The sequence below is a fragment of the Parus major genome, chromosome 1A, assembly GCF_001522545.3.
Source record: "Parus major isolate Abel chromosome 1A, Parus_major1.1, whole genome shotgun sequence".
NCBI classification, from domain to species: domain Eukaryota; kingdom Metazoa; phylum Chordata; class Aves; order Passeriformes; family Paridae; genus Parus; species Parus major.
Window position 1 is genome coordinate 47,915,991 of NC_031773.1, and position 17,179 is coordinate 47,933,169.

Below are 17,179 nucleotides of genomic sequence, written 5' to 3' on the forward strand. Positions count from 1 at the left end.
AACTGCACATTTGCCTTCAATGCTGAAATGACCAAGAACTGCTATCTTGACACCCAACTTTAAGCATGACTTAAAACATAACTTGTTTGACCAATATTTGAAACATACCACTTGTAATCATACCATGTAAGATTGCTAATGCTAGCAATTACATTAGCAACTGAAGATTTAGGAAGAACTACTTCTTTGTAGTAATCTAACCTGAATTTTACATCTGTTTAACAAATTAATTCTGGAACAATAATGTTAGCCCAATATTTAAAGTTTAGCTACCTGAAATCTAAACTGACAACACTAGAACCCTGACACACCTGATTCCCTTGACAGGACATGAAATACAGGTCCTTGGAGCTAAACATCCTATGTATCTTATTTTCTTGGCTCAGTTCTTTAGCTGTTTAAAAAGGAAACCAATACTTAAGAAGGTGAAATAGCTCTTAGGAAGGCAGTAGATGGTTTCTTAATCAATTAAAGCAAAAAAAACCCCTGAAACTTTGCAGTTATGAACTACTACCAGCTGAAGAGAGCAATAAGGGTGCAGCTTCCAAGGAATATTGTTCAAAATAAACTGTAAACTTCTCACCTTCCACCCTGGTCCAAAAGGAATGTAGATCCATAATGACAAGAATTAAAGAAATCTGCTTCAAGATGCAAGTGTCTAAAGGGGTACTAGGAAAGTTATGGATAAATATTCTCTTCCAGAAATATTCTTTTTCTATAGATTTTTTTCCTCATAGATTTAGGCACTTTCTCCTCTACTAAGCTGCCTACTAATAAATAAGAAACAAAAATCTTAAAAAGGTTAAGTTTAGCTGAAATCAGCTGGCAGAGACTGCGTGATCTTACAAAGTTTCATTTTCTTCCTTCTCAGCAGGAGAGAAAGAAGCTAAAAGAAAAGCAACTGAAACGACGCATACTGATCTTTCAGTCACTTGTTTTCCCTGAATTTTTTCCCATTAGAATTGCAGACTCCTGTATATTGAAGCTCAGTGGTAATAAGGCTTTTCTTGTCAATTATTTCTCAAGAATCTCTTAGATGTAGAGCAAAAATCTCCAGGGGTTCTGCTGACTACAGACTTCACTGTAGCTTTCAACCTACTAAAACAGTCTGCTTTGGAAAGGGACTGATTCCTGTAGATACCAATAACAATTGACATGCAAATGCAAACAGAAAAAATTAATAAAGCTTCTGAACTCAGCATCTTCACTGCAAACTGAATGAAGCAAAAAAACCTTCCCCTACCCCTATGCCTCTGTAAGCTTCAAACTGATCTAGAATTGCAGCTCAACTCAGTTCTCTCAAAACTGCTTTGTTCCTGCTGTAGTGCAGGAATGCACTGAATACAGTGTTGAGAATTGCTCAGATTCACACTTAAAATCCTATGGTTGCACAGACTGCACAGTCCTCAACACACCCTGCAGCAAGATCTGAGAGGTCAAAAGCATATTTATAAGAGAAATTATTTTAATTGGTCTTTCCTATTCACAGTTACAGTGTCACAAAGCTGCTTAAATATTTGACAGAGTCCTTATTGGAATGATTTCTATTATTCTCAATAACTGCCTTTTGTCTGACCCACAACAGCTCCTGTAGCTAGGAGCAGTAGCAGTTATTGGGAACCACCCTGTATTCCATCACCTTAACCATCAAGCTATATGTACAAACAGCTACACATTCTGGAAGTGTGTAACGTAGGCAGTAAGGCATGAAGGCGAAAAAATACACAGAAAAGGCGAGTACTGTTCTGAAGAGCAGATTCTGGGAAGACTACATCCTACAATACTGCCAGCTCAGGACACAGTTTGGATTTTCTTCTGAACTTCCTCAGTTCAGCCATCCCATTCTACAGCAATTACCACATAAACTACAGTAACTGATGTTTCTGTCCAGTTAGCACCAAATCTGAGCACACTCCTACTTTAGACTGCATTTGAAAACCATTCTAATGTCTAATTATTGTCTGTCAGTCAACAGGTAGATTCAACATATTCTGGCTACATCCAGATCTCCACTGAGCCCAAGAAGGTTTTGAATAACAAAAGCCATCAGGGTACATTATGTCAAATACACAACGTTTTTATAGCATTTCCTCAAATAACTACCAGTAACATGAGGGTGGAACCTAGTAAGTTCATTAATTCTATGCAAGAGGCATGTGTTACTTCATGTACTAACTGGGTTATCCATTACTATTAAATGCTTAATGACCAAAATTACCAGCAAAATAGACTACATAAAATTTGAACAGAGTTCTCTTTTATTGGCTTCCTATAATTTAAAATTTAAAAAAAATCAAACCTTCAAAAACACCATCTCTTAATTTCCACGAGAAACTTAACATGCTGCAGAATTGTTTCGAATATTTGTTAGCTTGTGCAGAAGGAAAAAAGTCCCAATATGCACAAGCCTATAATGACCACAGCCAGATACATTTACAATAAGCTTACTGAAATCTGTATCTTTCATTTGTGTTTAACTGTATGCACATAAGGCCACAAAGAAATATAAAATGAGCCATCTTGTATGTTTACAAAGTTGACCTGCTAACCACAATCACTGCACTAATACACTGCAATGTGGAGCACATTCACACGATTATTTCCAGAATTATCTGCTGCTTCATGTTCAGCTACAAAAAAATATCACAATGCAATGCCTGTGAGGAAGGGGTGAAGAATAATGTGTACCACCATAGAAATTTTTTTCATTTAACCTCACAGAAAGGAGCATTACATCACACTCTTACAATGCAGGAGGAGGGGCCTGCTCTCAGAAAGCAAGCTCCAGCTATTTCCCTTTAATTTTCTGCTCGGTTCTGGAGGGAGTTGCAAAAATAACTCGGATTTAAATTTTTAGCAACACAGAAGGCTGGGGGGGGGGGGGAGAAAAAAAAAAAAGCGAGAAAGAGCAGCCTTTCGCCTACATTTACTAAGGTGCAGCTGAACGCTTGCTTTCCGTAGAACACAAAACCGTGGCAGTGGCCGGCACCCCGCACATTCCTGAGTACCTGGCGCACGCCGGACGGGCCGCCAGCCGCGGCCGAGCCCGCGCGGGAGCCCCGCGGCGGCGGCGGCGGCAGCGCCGGGCCCGGCCGGAGCCCCGGCCCCCGCAGCGCTCCCCGGGGCTCGGCGGGCAGGCTCCGTCCCTGCTCCCGCGGAAGGCACGGCCCCAGCCGGCCCCGCTCCGACCCAGAAGCAGAAAGAATGCGAGCCCGGTTTTAGACATGCAAATTTTTGCAGCAGATTTAAGAGCTCAGGGTGCTGTGGGGAAGAAATCGCTCTTTAAAAAGCCTCTATTTAAATAAAACAAGATTTTCAGCACTATCTTGTACTTCACCAGCTCGGAAAATACAAACGATCTTCTGTAATTTACCTAGGTGTTTTAAATTACAAATATCTTCCAAATCCACAGCACACTTGTACGGAGAGCTCCTTCTAAAAAAAACCCCCAAAATCCACTAAAAGTGCCGAACACGTACAAGCAGACAACATCTGAAGCAAGTCTTTGTGCTAGAAAAGACACCTCTGCAAAACCACGGATGGAAACGGCCAGCTCAGGCTCTTAAAGAAATCAACTGATAGGTAAAAACAATACAACATAAACGTACCACTAACCTCATAAAGTGCAGCAGTGCTTAAATCCAGCGAGTTGAGGCATACAAGGTAGAAATGGAAATGAAAAAAAAAAAAAATCCAAAAATGGTTTTGTGTTTTTGCTTTTTCGTTTAGGTTTTTTTTTTCCTTTTTTGTTGAATTTTTTTTTTGCTCTCTCTTTTTTTTTTAATTTTTTTTTTTTATTTCAAGCGTTCAGAACCCAGCAGACGCTCCGTCGGCCATTTTGGCTGCGCTCCCTCGCTCTCTCCTCTCGCTCCCTCCCTCTCGCTCCCTCTTGCTCTCTCTAAAGGAAGCTGCTTTTTTGTGACCTTCAAATACAGGCGGCTCACGTGACCTCGCGCGCGCTGTCACTCACCGCCCGAGCCCGCCCCGCCACCCGCCTTAAAGGGACAGCGCCCTGCCCGCACCGGGACGGCCTCTCCCGCCGAGCCCCGCCGGCATCCTGCTTCCCCGTCCTCGTCGGGCAGACGCGAGGTAACAGGGAGGGTACAGTGGAGCAGCCCTGAGAGTACGGAGGGCGGCCCAGATGGAGCTCCTCTCTTTACAACCGGCTAAAAAGCCAGCAGCCAATTATGCTAATTCCACATCAGGGCTGCAGAGCCGACAAGCGGCGAATGGTGAATGTTAAGTCCCTCCAACCACACGCGCTGTGCTGCGGTGCACCGGGAACACCGACCCTAGCGCTCGCTTGCAGAGGAACCCCCATTTTAAGCACAACGCCCTCCTGACTCAAGGACAAGAGGTTCATGCTCAGACCAAAGTTAAGCCTGTAACCACACTGCCCACACCACACGCACAAACCCGAGATCAAGGTCCAGGAACACCCGCAGGACAGCAGAGCAAACTCGGTCTCTCCTGCTGCCTTGCCTGCTTTAAGTCTCAGGCTGCAACTCAGCCATTTGGCAGACGCTCCACAGCCTCTTCCCAAAAATTTCCATAGATAACCGCTCCAACAGCGCCGTAAACAGAGAATCCTAGCATCTTGTAACATTAAAAAAAACAAACCTGCAGGATGTTTCCAGATGTTACCCTGAATGTGCAGAAACAGTAAAGACTGCAGTTCAGCAAAAGGATGTGGTGACGCGGGTATGATCCTGCCGTGAGGAGACTTGCTCCTGAGTCAGCCCAACACAGGTAGGAAAGGCTGGAGCTGACTGTAATGGAACCATGCCTGGCGAGGGAAATGACAGCTCGCTCGGGAAGCTCTCGGGAGCACCCTCAGGATCGAACCCGTAAAATGTACAAGTTTTTAATTCCGTACAGTTATGCAATGTAACAAAGTAGAAAGTAAAAAAGCCAAAACACACCTGAACACGAGGAGAATTTTTAACACGTACACCTTTGTGCAGACTTTGTGTCTGGGTGTGTGCAAATTGCTTTAAATACGCTACAGCAAGTAGAGTATGAACGCTGCCATCTCAGATCTACACTTACATTACTGCTATACTTATACTAACTTCTACTTAATCATTCTGTGTAAAATTAGCCAAAGATTAAGTGCTGCTAAATCCTTTAGACATAAAACCACTGATCAAGTGTGAGGCTAAGTCTCATGATTCAACGGGATGGTCTCCTTAACCCTTTGCACTCTTTTTTGTACTCCCAGTCTCCGCACAAATCAAATTGATTATGATTAATGATTTTCCTTGCTATGCTTCATCCAGGTAGTGAACAACAGAGGGAACCTTGCCATCAAACAAAGTTGTGCCTTTACAAATTTATATGAAAATCTGCTTTTACCAATAATTCCAGTACCACCGATTATTCTGAGTTGGAAGGGACCCACAAGGATCACTGAAGTCCAACCCTGCACAAGCTGCCCCAAAAATCACACCATGTGATTGCTGAGAGCATTATCCAAATGCATCTTGAACTCTGTCAGAGACATGTGCTTTTGCCAAACTTTGACCAGACCTCTTTAAGCATCTAAATCACTCATTCATGACAACACAGTGGAATGAAACTAACTTGGAGGGCACTCCAAAGGAAATAATTTGAGGGGGGCAGAAGCTGCACATCTTATGAGCGAGAATTAAAATTGTTAGTATGTATTATCATAGAACATAAGCCATTGGCCTCATCAGGGGGCCATGAAAGGCTAGTGGCTCTGGTTCTGGCGCTGGGTTTTGCTCCCACCCTCATGATAAGGTGTGGTAGCCAGGCGGGAACGTACAGAAACTCAAAGGGGGATCTTGCCACTGGATTGGCAGATGGGATTTCTTCAACAGGACTACAGCCTGCGCTGTAACCATCTGTCTCTGCAGGCTCAAGAAACTCTGGCAATAGCTAATGTGAGTTGTGTGTTTGGGTACTTAATGAAATAGAAGCAGCTGGATGTAACTGCTCAGGTTGCTCTGTCTAAACCAGAGCAGAGAATTGCCCTGCTGGATGTAGCAGATTGGAGTGTTTTGTGGCTGGTCTAATCCAAACATAGCAATTTAGGAAATGTGGTGAAAACTCAGGGAACATCTTATTTGTGGCAAGACCCAAAGAGAACACCACAATTGCTCTAAATCCCTAATGACAAAATCCAAACCAAGGCATCCGATTCACACAGTTTCATAACAGCAAATGTATATGCATATCTATGAAACAGCTGCCCTCTCTTGAAAAAATACATTATGTACTGCAGCTACATGTTCTATGCATGTTCACACTGAGTATGACAGTATGCATTAAGCTACAGACAATTTTACTCCCTCTCAAAAGCCAAATTGTTTTACTGAGACCTATAAATCCTCTTAATTTCACTAGGGTTTGCCAACTCTCCATTCTGAAGTCCTGGAAGCCTTTATTTCAAGAAGTTGATAATACTGTGATGACTTTCAGAAACAAGCACTCACTTGAGTTGCTATGTATCCAAGCAGAAATAACAGCTATAAAATTTCACCTTACCAACGTTCTATTGACAAAGCTTTTTTAATCAAAAAGTAAGCAAATTATAATTTAACCAAAAATATTTAGAGAGGCCAGTATGGGTAATTCTTAAATAACTGTAGCTTTAATTGAAAATTTTCCACTAAAGTACCATTTGAAAGGTACTAATTCTTTACCTGTTCTTGCTGACATATTGATCAAGACGGCTAACGAAAAGTTTTTGGGTTTTTGATTTGGGAGGATTGTTGAGTTTTATTTGTTTGTAATGCAGCACAGTAGTTCAGAAAACAATGGAGTAGATCATAAAAGTACACAGCATATCCAAAACCTGCACACTCCTTTTCAGAGGGCAATTGTATTTCAAAAACCTAACCATTAATTATTTGGATGCCAACAGGCTGTTAATAGCCAGTGTTAATAGGTTATAGCCTTGTTATGTGCTACTAACTTATCTGATTACAAACACTTCATTTCTAAGCTCCTTCCATCTGAGGATCATAAAGCACTTAAAAATCGTTAATGAAGCCTCACAGTGCTCCTATGAGGACAGTATCCAATATGAGCAGACATATACGTGCACATTAAGAGAGATGCTTACAATTGTGGATTCCCTGTGCTAGTATCTCAACTGAGACAGGAGAGAAATGTTTTTTAATTCATATTAAGTTGTATTGCGGTTCTAGTAAGAGCTTATTCTTTTTGATGACCTATCAATAATAATCAAGCAATTAGGCTTCAGTATTATGTACAGAGGCATGCTCCAGTGTCCACTGGAACTGAGGCATCCACATCCTCCAGCTGTCACCTCAAACACAAGACCTGGTCTGTCTGACCTGTAGATCTTCTCGGTTTTAAAAGGATCTGAGTTCATCCCAGTCCCTATGCAAAACTCCCTCTTTCATGAGCTGGCATTTTGTTTGGGCTCAAAGTCCTACAGTTTGATGTCATATCTTACTTCGAAGGCTGCACCCTCATTGTACCAACACTGGACCCCACCCACTAGGCTTTCTTTACTGCCTATATACCCATGTCAATAAGTGTAAGACTTATTTTTTCCCCCAGGAAGTTCATCATAGCTGGTATGATACGAGTGGAAAAGTCAATTTATCTCCTACTAACACAGCTCCTCAGAAGAAACATCAAATATTAACAAGTTTCTCATAATGTGAGTGCCTTGTCACCAACTGTCCTTTCTCCTGCTGGTGAAGAGTTTGCCTCCTGAAATATTAGTGGAAAAAAGGCAGATTATATTGCCAAAGTGAACTGAAGCCTACATGCCCTCTACCCTACTGCAGCTCATCAGTTAGATGTCTCCAGATCTCCCTCTCCCAACCCCAGAAGTGGGGTGCAGTAAAACATGCAAGGGAATTTGGAGGCAGATTATTCACCAACTCCCCAACCAGTCCCCAGCAGTCCAACCGACTGGGACTACAGTCCCATCGAGCATAACTCTTCGAGCTAAAAGCGATCAGAAAAGTGCCTGTCTCTAAGGCTAAAAGCATAACTCAGGGTAGGGACACGTATGCAAGGAGTATGTTTCATAGTTACACAATTTCTAATAATAAAAAGTAAGCAGAGGAGAATAAAAAGTCTTAACTATTCGTTGGGTGCTCTTAAAACTGCCATATGGTTTATTTCAAGGGAACAATTAAAAACAGTCTCAGTCCTGGATAATGGATGGTTCAGATCACTTTTAAATTATTTTCTCTGAAGAGATTCTGAAGCCAAACACTTTTGAAAATTGAAGATGATAGCTAATTCTGGCTGTACCAACACACTTTTTTTTAAAGCCTTCATAGCAATTTCACCTAAGCCATTGTGCAGGAGTGATGACCTCTCTTTCTGCAGGAGTGCAAAACTTTCAAGCGCTCAAACATTCTTCAAGGACAAAACATTCACTCCAAGGAAAACTAGGATTTTTTGGGGGGTCACCCCCTTCCACACTTAATAAATAGCAAGATATTTTATGCTGCAGAATTGTGAAAACAGAGCTGGCAGTGGTTTTTAACGACAGTAATCAAAAGTATAATGTAAATTGTTTCTTCAGAGAAAAATACCATGACTAAAAGCATCCAACAAAGGAAAAGCTTGCTTGGTTTCTGAAAAGGTAACAGCAGCTTTTGCATCCCTTACACAAAGGAACCTATCAACACATTTTAGGAATTATTATTATTATTCAAAACTCATATTGCAACACTGCTTTGGAGCCATACTAAGCTCAGACCTTATTCATATTTTGCCAGGGAAAAAAGAAAGAATACAAGGCCTGAAAACTTCAGTTTAAGAATGACACGTGACTTCAAGCCCGAGCCAAGTTCTGACCCTATACGTTAATGAAGTGCTCAGGAAAAGATAATGAGTCAGAAGGAAAACTTTATTCAACAAATTTTGCAAACACTCATTTTTCCACCTAATTTTTCCTCAATCTGCTGCAATACTTTCCCTCACTGTTCAGCCTATAAATAATCTACCACTAAGCCTCCACTGCTTCGATTCCCCAAATGTCCTTTGCAGACTGGAGAAAGAGAAAGTTTTCAATCTGTCTTTTAACAAAGTTGTTGGGTGAACAACAGAACTGAAAGCTCATTTCCTACGGATCTCTGTCACACATCACTGAACCTCTACTTTCCACACTAATCCCAGCTTCCTGCACAGCCAGTTCTCCCTTGATGCCAAGGTTCTAACAGTATATTGAACTCTATGCAGAGCTCTTCTCACAAATAGTTTTCACCTCTTTCACTGTCTGGGCAAAAAACTAGCATTTACTGCAGCTAATCCCAAAGCACACACATTATTAGCTGTTAGAAGACATAACCAGAATAGGTAATTATTTGTCTTGCTCTGAAACCCTTCTGTTGGTGGTGAAATCAACTTAGGTTTCTTCTCTAGGAAGATATGGAAGTTTAATATATGGGTACGTTTATTATAGTTTCTTCTCTGCCTCACTTGATCAGAACTGGACTGGAACTGGACAAGAGACTCCACAATTATCTGGGAAAGATAAAGACATGAAAAGCCATTGCATGAGATTTAACTTCTCTAGAAACTGAAAGAATTGACCCCCAACATCATCTCGCACCAATGAAGTCCACATCTAAATTTTGATTGAGTTTTTATATCCATATCCTTGGAATTAAATAAGTACTTTCCAGTAACATAACATGCAATGAAACTTGTGTAAATTAATATTCTTAGAATTTCTTTAACCTGCTATTATCAACCCAGAAGCATCTTGATTTTGAAAGCTATAGTTCTATCCTAACAGGTCTTCCTCTTCAGTTCCTACTTTTTCTACACAAACAAATCCTATAAACTGCAAAAATATCAATGAAATTGGAGACAGTTATCTGTTTAATGCAATTATATGAATGAAAGTGAAAAGAGAATCATAGAATGGTTTTGTTCAGAAAGACCCTTTAAAGACCATCTGGTTCCAACCCCTCTGCTGTGGGAAGTGACACCTTCCACCAGACCAGATTGCTCAAAGCCCCATCCAGCCTGGCCTCAAACACTTCCATGCATCTTTCAAATAAAGAGACATTCAGGGAAATGGTACAGTATGTCATCCCATCCATATACACAACAAGTGTTGCTTTCTAATTGTTATTTACAGCATGCAAATTACCATGCCAGTTACAGGACTGATCCATCTGACTTTCTATCAACCATAACAGTTACTATGAATTTCAAAAGGAATAAGAATTTCATTCATTAGTCTTCCTCCACCCTCTTTAAGCCTTGGGGCTTTAAACATTTTAAAATAACAGCAAGCTTCTGCATCTGACCAGGTAAGAAGATTTAAGAAAAACGTTTTTCATGTCTACAAACACTTTACCACAACAGGATCCCTTCTTTATACAGTGCCTTTAGACTCTACTAAAAGCACATTTCTTACAAATACTTTTAAGATATCTCAGAAAAGACAAGGAAGACTGAAAGTCTTATTCTAGTTAGATTTTTTTTTTTCCTGCCTAAAAGGAAGCTATGCTGTGCTTAATGGTTTTTAGTTTTTGTTGGTTGTTTTTTTGTTTGGTTTTTTTTTTTGCTTTAATTTATTTTTGGTGAGATAGTCCACTATCTCTCAACAAATTTTTCTAACTTGTCTTTAGTTTTAGCATGGGGAGTTCAGTCACTGGGCCGGAAACCTCTTAAGCAAAGGAATTTCTGGCATCTTGGTTGAACTGGCACTAACCCATTTTCCTTTGTTCTCATTAAAGGAACCATAATATGCTAAGTTAAATAATAATAATAATGATGAAAGCAAGCCAGCCCAAAACAAAACACCCGAAGTATAAGCAGAATAAAAAGAATGTATTTTGAATGGATTATTGTACAGAGAGGATTTCCCTAATTTGACTACTTTTTTAAATAAAAACATTATTTACTGCTGCAAAAATCTGTAAACTGATCTTTCCTACTGACTTGAACATCTTCCCTGAGTAATTTGCCTTCATGTACAGGCCTTCAGTTTGAAATGTCAGGAAAGGAACAGCTAGCTATCCAGGCAGAAAATTCTACAAGCTGTAGCTGTCACAAATATTCAAATACATGCAGTAACTTAAAAACCAGTACGAGTCCCAAATATGAACAACTTTGACTTAGGGCAAAGAGTCCAGCAAATTCAATCTATTTAGGTAAGAGTAAAAGAAATCATACCAGCTCTCCAGACCACAGCATGCCAGAAGAGCAATGCAGCTTAAGACCTCCAAAACATCTCCGTAAACAAGTTTTTAATTGATACCATGTTTACCACATAGTACAATATTTTTAATCATACAAAGTAAGTAATATCTTCTGCATGGAAATAAAAAGCTTGCTTTTTTTCCTTCCTTCCCTTTCTTTAACCAACAATGGTCGCTTCATCAAGGCTAGTATCCACATCTTAGAACCAAGACCATTTACCTTTCTCTACTTTAACTGCTACTGTATCTAAGCCATAACACATAGTCATCAAAATGTCTACTTTTTCCACACAAACAAAAAGACATCACAAACTCATTTATATGACATAAAAGCAGTAGTGCTTTTTTCCCCTTGCACTCCATCACCTTAAAAGGAAGATTCAACCATTTAACCATTGTGAGTGTACACACAAAAAATAACAAAAAAATTGATGAATTGTGGGGCTTTTTTTGAGAGAATGGAGCAGAGAAAAAAAGCAGTGAACATCTCAAAATTGATGCAAAAAAAGGGGGGAAAAATTAGGACTGTAATTCGTACACATTTATGATGCAACTGACCTGTGCAAGCAGTCCAAAAACTAAATCCTTAGGAAATCAAAATTAGTGGCACTAACTTGGTGTAGGTACCACACAAATTAGTCTAAATTGTATTTTTAGATTAAGAATATAGACAAAATGCTAATTTAGACAGGACTCAAAATTATTAAAAGCTCTTATAGAATCGTATTAGGTTAGAAAAGACCTTCAAGACCATCAAGTCCAATCATCAACCCAGAACTGCCAAGTCAACCACTAAATCTTAGGTGATTTTGCTTGCTATTCTTCAAGTCTGTTATCTGACTCCCATGGTAGGTGTCATCCACGAGCTGCCATCTAAATAGCAATGAAAGGCTGAAAAGAGAGCAATGTTCATCCATCCATATAAATGATACATCAGAGGGCAGTTACCTCGGGCAGCTCCTTTGGGAGAGACAAAAGGCAACTTTGGGGGAGAGAGAAAAGGAACAGCCACTAATCAAACAGACCTAAAACCCCCCAACTTTTTGGACAAGGAACTCCAGATGTCAAGAGTGTCCAGCAGATAGTTTTCCCTAGAATTCCTGGAAAGGGTCTAGAGGACAGGAGTAGGTGGAGGAGTGGGTGGTGGTGTCTGGAACACAGAGGCTTTGGGATTTTAGTAATATGATCAGTATGCAAATACTCTCTCCTTCAAAGTACAGTAAGCTCTGCAAGACAGCAGCAAATCAGGATATCCTCTATTCCACTAGCAATCGGAATTACCACTAACTGGAATAAGCAGAGGTAACAATCAAAGTATCAAGCATATGTGACTCTATGGGTATTTTGCAGTATCATGTTTATAAATCAAGCAATCTGGAATGGAAAATACATTTTCTCTGGTTTTGCAAAGACAAGTGTGAAGTAGTCACTTGATCAGATGAGACTGCAAATTCAGAAGCAGGCTCTGTGCACTTCCTATGCAGGACAAATGCAAATGTTGGGGGGTGGGGAGAGCCCAAACAAACTAGCTTGTTCTCACCACAAGACATCTGGAAGACAGCACCATAAAATCCTCAGAAAATAAGTGCCAAAGCATTCACACTTAGAATGCACACTATCCAAAATATTTTCCTCTCTCAATATTCAGCAGCAGTGTAGACTAAACACATTGTGATAATAAGTGGGAACTTCACTTCCAAAGTTGACTTTTCTGTGTGACTTCCTTTTTTATCCCCCTTAACGGTCAGTCATCTGGCTTCCGTTTCTTTCCACATATTAAGAAATACTTGCAAAACAGCAGTACAGTAGGCTGTAGGTTAGCCAAGGTGTATGAAAAGCCTCAGTTTGTTCATGGTTTGAAAGGGGAAAAAAAGATAAAATCACCGAGGACATAAAATGCAGGGTCTTAAAATTAATGAAATTACAGTTGAAAACCTTTTCAAGTCTAACTTTCAGAAGCAAATGCCTAACTTAAAAATATTTTTGCTTGGAATACTCAGGTAAGAGTCTCCCTGTGGGTAATACTTATAATTTTAAGTACAAAAACTTCAAAACATTTAATTTTAACACTGAACTGGTAAAATATAGAAGACAATGAAACTTTTGCCATTTTAAAGTGCTTGTGTATAAATTCTGCATAGAGTTCAGAAGTACTACATTGTAAGGGTTCAAGTCAGCTTTTGTACCTTTATTGACTTACAAGTGACAGCTGAAACACAGCCGCCTCTACAGATGCAGATTTTGCTCCTGTCTCATTCATTTCTACCCACTCAATTGTACAACAAAGGGCAATTAGTTTCTCTATGCCTCAGGGCCCCCTTAAACACACAGGTAGACTTGCCTTCAAATGCAAAGTTGTCCTGCCACTCATTCTACTGTATGGACTAAAAACATTTGTACAGTATGAAGGTGATGAAAATATTCCTTAATCCTTAGCTGGACTAGTTTTCATTTGGTTTTAGTCTAATGGTCTCACACCCTTAAATACCCTATCAAATCTCTAAGGATATAAAATTAAAAAGTTAGAACTCTCCTACTCACATACCTGTATCAGAGCAAGCCTGAGTTATCACTGGGTCTGAAGCAGACTGACACACTGACAAACCTGCAACACCCTGTGACAGATGTCTGGTACACCAACATCCCACATCTCCCTGTGGTGACTTGTTAGGATGTTGAGCAGAGGACACAAATGTTTGGGGGCATTTCTTCTTCAACATACAGAGAACAATCAGCAATATAAAAACACCTATGACTTTATATAATTCTTGAATGTAATTCAAGAATAACTTGCCATTAGTTTCACAGAATTTGGGTTGATATGCAAATTTAGGTACCTCAAATCTGAGTTGATAATCTGAATTAGGATTTGGATGCTACTTTGAAAATTGCAGCGTGGATCTTCTGACAAAAACCAACCCCTGCTGAGGTCAGTACTACCAGTAAATTAAAAATGTGCAATGGCACTCAAGGCAAGTCTCAATATCTTCAATAATACTGAATGTCCTTAAAACAACAAACCAACCCCTTTTATACAAGCTTTTAGCTAACAGTTTACTTTAAATTTGGTAAGAACAATGTTTTAGCCTACAGGAACAGAAGCTATGCTAGGGACTGTTCTGGATTTTCAACCACTCAAAAGAACACTGCAGTAGTTCATAACAATGTCTATCATTCCCACCAACCACACCAGACAACTTCAGGTTATACCACTGCAATCTCCTTATAGTTTTCAGCAACACCACGAAAAGTAAGATTGGTTCTTTTGTGCCATTATAGCAGTGACGTTTACATGTGCCCCTGACATCAGCAGGCTGCTGAAAACAGACTGGCCTGTAAACTTGGCTTCTTGATTTCACATAGTTTTCACACAGCAAAGCTAAGCCAGGGAGAGGAGGGAATTACTCTGCTGTATAAGTGCACACAGTGGTAAGTTTTAATAAAGACTGGGCCAAGTTCAGACACACACATTCAAAGATGAAATGCAACGATCACAAATCCTTACTGAATATTAGGAAATTTTCTCCACTGTGAGGGTGATCAATATTGCAACAGACTGTCCAGAAAAGCTCTAGAATAAACCCAAGAAGTCTGATACAATGTAGAAGTTTAATCTAACCTTCAAATCTGACCCCTGACCCCCCACTCCCTTTGGAGCATGGTATTGGACAAGATGACTTTCAGAGTCTGTAATTCCTGTTTCCAGGTTAGGCCAATTTAGATACTGCTTTTTTTCTTTTAACTGTAGTGTCACACAAATCCAGGAAGACATTGAACGTTCCAGCTGAAATGTCAAAGAAAAATAAGATACTATTACCAAATGTTAAACAATTTTGTGATTCTCAGTGGTTCCAATGTCATTCTGGCATTACTACAATTTTGGAGGGTTTCATTAAAAACTCTTGCCTCAATCTGTACATTAAACTATAAAGCAAGGGAAAAGCCTACTCAGTAGGCTTGAAAGTGTCAATGATGCTTTCTAAATTACAGAAATGATCTTGTTTTGATACCTTTCTTACAATATGAATCACTTCCAGATGTACAAATTATCAAGAGAGCTGAAGACTTTTCTCTCCCATTACTACAAAACAGCAGGTGGGGGGAATAGCCAGCTGAAGCGCTTCAAACAGCAGTAGCAGCTTGGCTTACCTTCCTACTAAATGCGAGTATGAACTTGGCTCACTTTTTGTCTAAATAGCTACTGTCAAACAGACCTCTCCACGTGTCAGTTAGGAAGAGTAGAACATTTACATTTATTTTATAAAAAGGAGTAGCTTTCCATTACCTAGTCTCTTTCACTCATAGGTTAGGGTGCATACATTTCTGGTTGTGACAGCAGGTGGTAATTTATTAGCACAGGCAAAGTTGCTACTTAATGCTGCTAGAGCTAGGAGCAGAACCTCAATTTAAGGACTTCAGCAGAATTCTCTTTCCTGCCCCTATCCCTGCTCCCTGCCCATCAAGAGAAGTCTGACTGTTTTGGAAAGATGTTTCTGGATCACATTTGCCTCTTAATCTTTGCTCCAGCAGTAACAAAGTAAAAACCCTATTACTGAAAAGAGCACAATAGGCTGCTGCCATGTAAAATGCAAGTATTTTGTGGGGAGAAGACAATATTTATTTCCTAAGCATGGCAGTTCATGTCAGCCTGTTTGTAATGGATGAAAATGTGAGAGAATACCTCTAACAAAATGTTCACCTGTAATTAAGCATAATGACATCTTCTCCACTGGGAGGGAAGGAAGGAAACTGGTTTCTTACCAAACATATTAGCCACATAACAAAATAATGTGACCAAGTGTAACACACAGTTATATCCCACGCCAGAGAGATAAGAAGGGTGAAGGTTACAGAGTACATAGAAACTGAGCAGTAACAATTTGTCAAGGAGTCATTGGCCCTCAGCCAGAGCAGGAGCATGGTCTGAGAAGGCCATGATCAGCCCCAGCCCGAGCAGGCTCACTTCTTCTGAAGTGCAGTTTTTAGTATGAATCACTTCACTGCTGCACAACCATGACACCTTTGTGACACATGCATTGCACATAAACTGCAAATCTTTCACAGGACCAAGATGACTGTGTCCAATCCATTTCTCACTTTTACTAAGGATTTTGAATGGGTAACTTCCTCATAATTAGCTTAAATTAAAATAAATTATATCCATATTGTAAATGATTAGTTGAAGATTTCTGAAAACCTTGTATACAGTTTAACCAGGCAGTTCCTTCCCCTAAAGGTGACAGGTATCAGAAGACAGCACTTCACAAGTATGACCTACATTTCAATTAAAAATCTTAAAATGCTGTAACTTTAGTATGGTAAATCTGTCCAAAAGAACTGTTCCGTACAGCAGAAAAAGGGTTCATGACATTGCAGCAGAGTTGTTTGTTGCTGCTGGGTTTGTTTGTATTTTTTGTGTGTTTGTTTAATACTAGAAGGCAATAATGCCAAGTTTTTATCCCCAAGTCTAAATGGGAAAATAATCTGTTTTATAAAGTTCCAGAAATCATCCATGGATGCTGGCTCCTTGTATTGTTTTGAAGCATACCTTAGCAAAAGAAATTTCATATGAAACCAGGGCTAGGTAAGAACTATTGCATCCATTCAGAGTCTCTCAGAAGCATCTTTTCATTTCTGTTCCTTCCAGTAAAGCTTTGAGCCCACTGAAATGTAGATAAATACTAAGAAATTTACAGGGCTTTCCTAGGAGGTCAACACTAGCAGACTGCTCTAGAACTCTGGTGCAAGTTTCCCTTGCTGAAACTGTATCTTCTGAACACTTCCTCAACAATCTCAGTGCAGAGCTACCCAGATCAGGCTGCCTAATGAAAGGCAATTAAATTACAATGGCCAACTTTCCTGAAAAGTAAATTAGAAGCAGTCAAAGAAAAAACATTCCAGCTGCTTAGCTGTAGAGGCAGTAAATTCTTTTAAGTCTAATGACAGCTAGAAAGGGAAGGAAGTGTATTCAGTGGTGCAGCTATTTCTGTAGAGAACATCTGACT

General features: G+C 39.9%; 1 protein-coding gene across 15 annotated transcripts in view; it reads right to left on the reverse strand.

The window, feature by feature from the left end:
• TNRC6B (trinucleotide repeat containing adaptor 6B) overlaps window positions 1-17,179 on the reverse strand; it is a 129,826-nt gene that overhangs the window by 74,834 nt on the left and 37,813 nt on the right. The window contains exon 1 of one of the 15 annotated variants that reach the window (XM_033514433.1): window positions 3,616-4,835. The exons of 13 other annotated variants lie outside the window; for them this stretch is intronic. Coding sequence is in view for 1 of the 2 variants with exons in the window: in XM_033514438.1 (XP_033370329.1) it covers window positions 3,616-3,620 (5 nt within the window). In the remaining variant the exon portion in view is untranslated. Of the gene's footprint in view, window positions 1-3,615; window positions 4,836-17,179 lie in introns of those variants that run through there. One more of the 15 variants, XM_033514438.1, reaches the window with a different exon arrangement.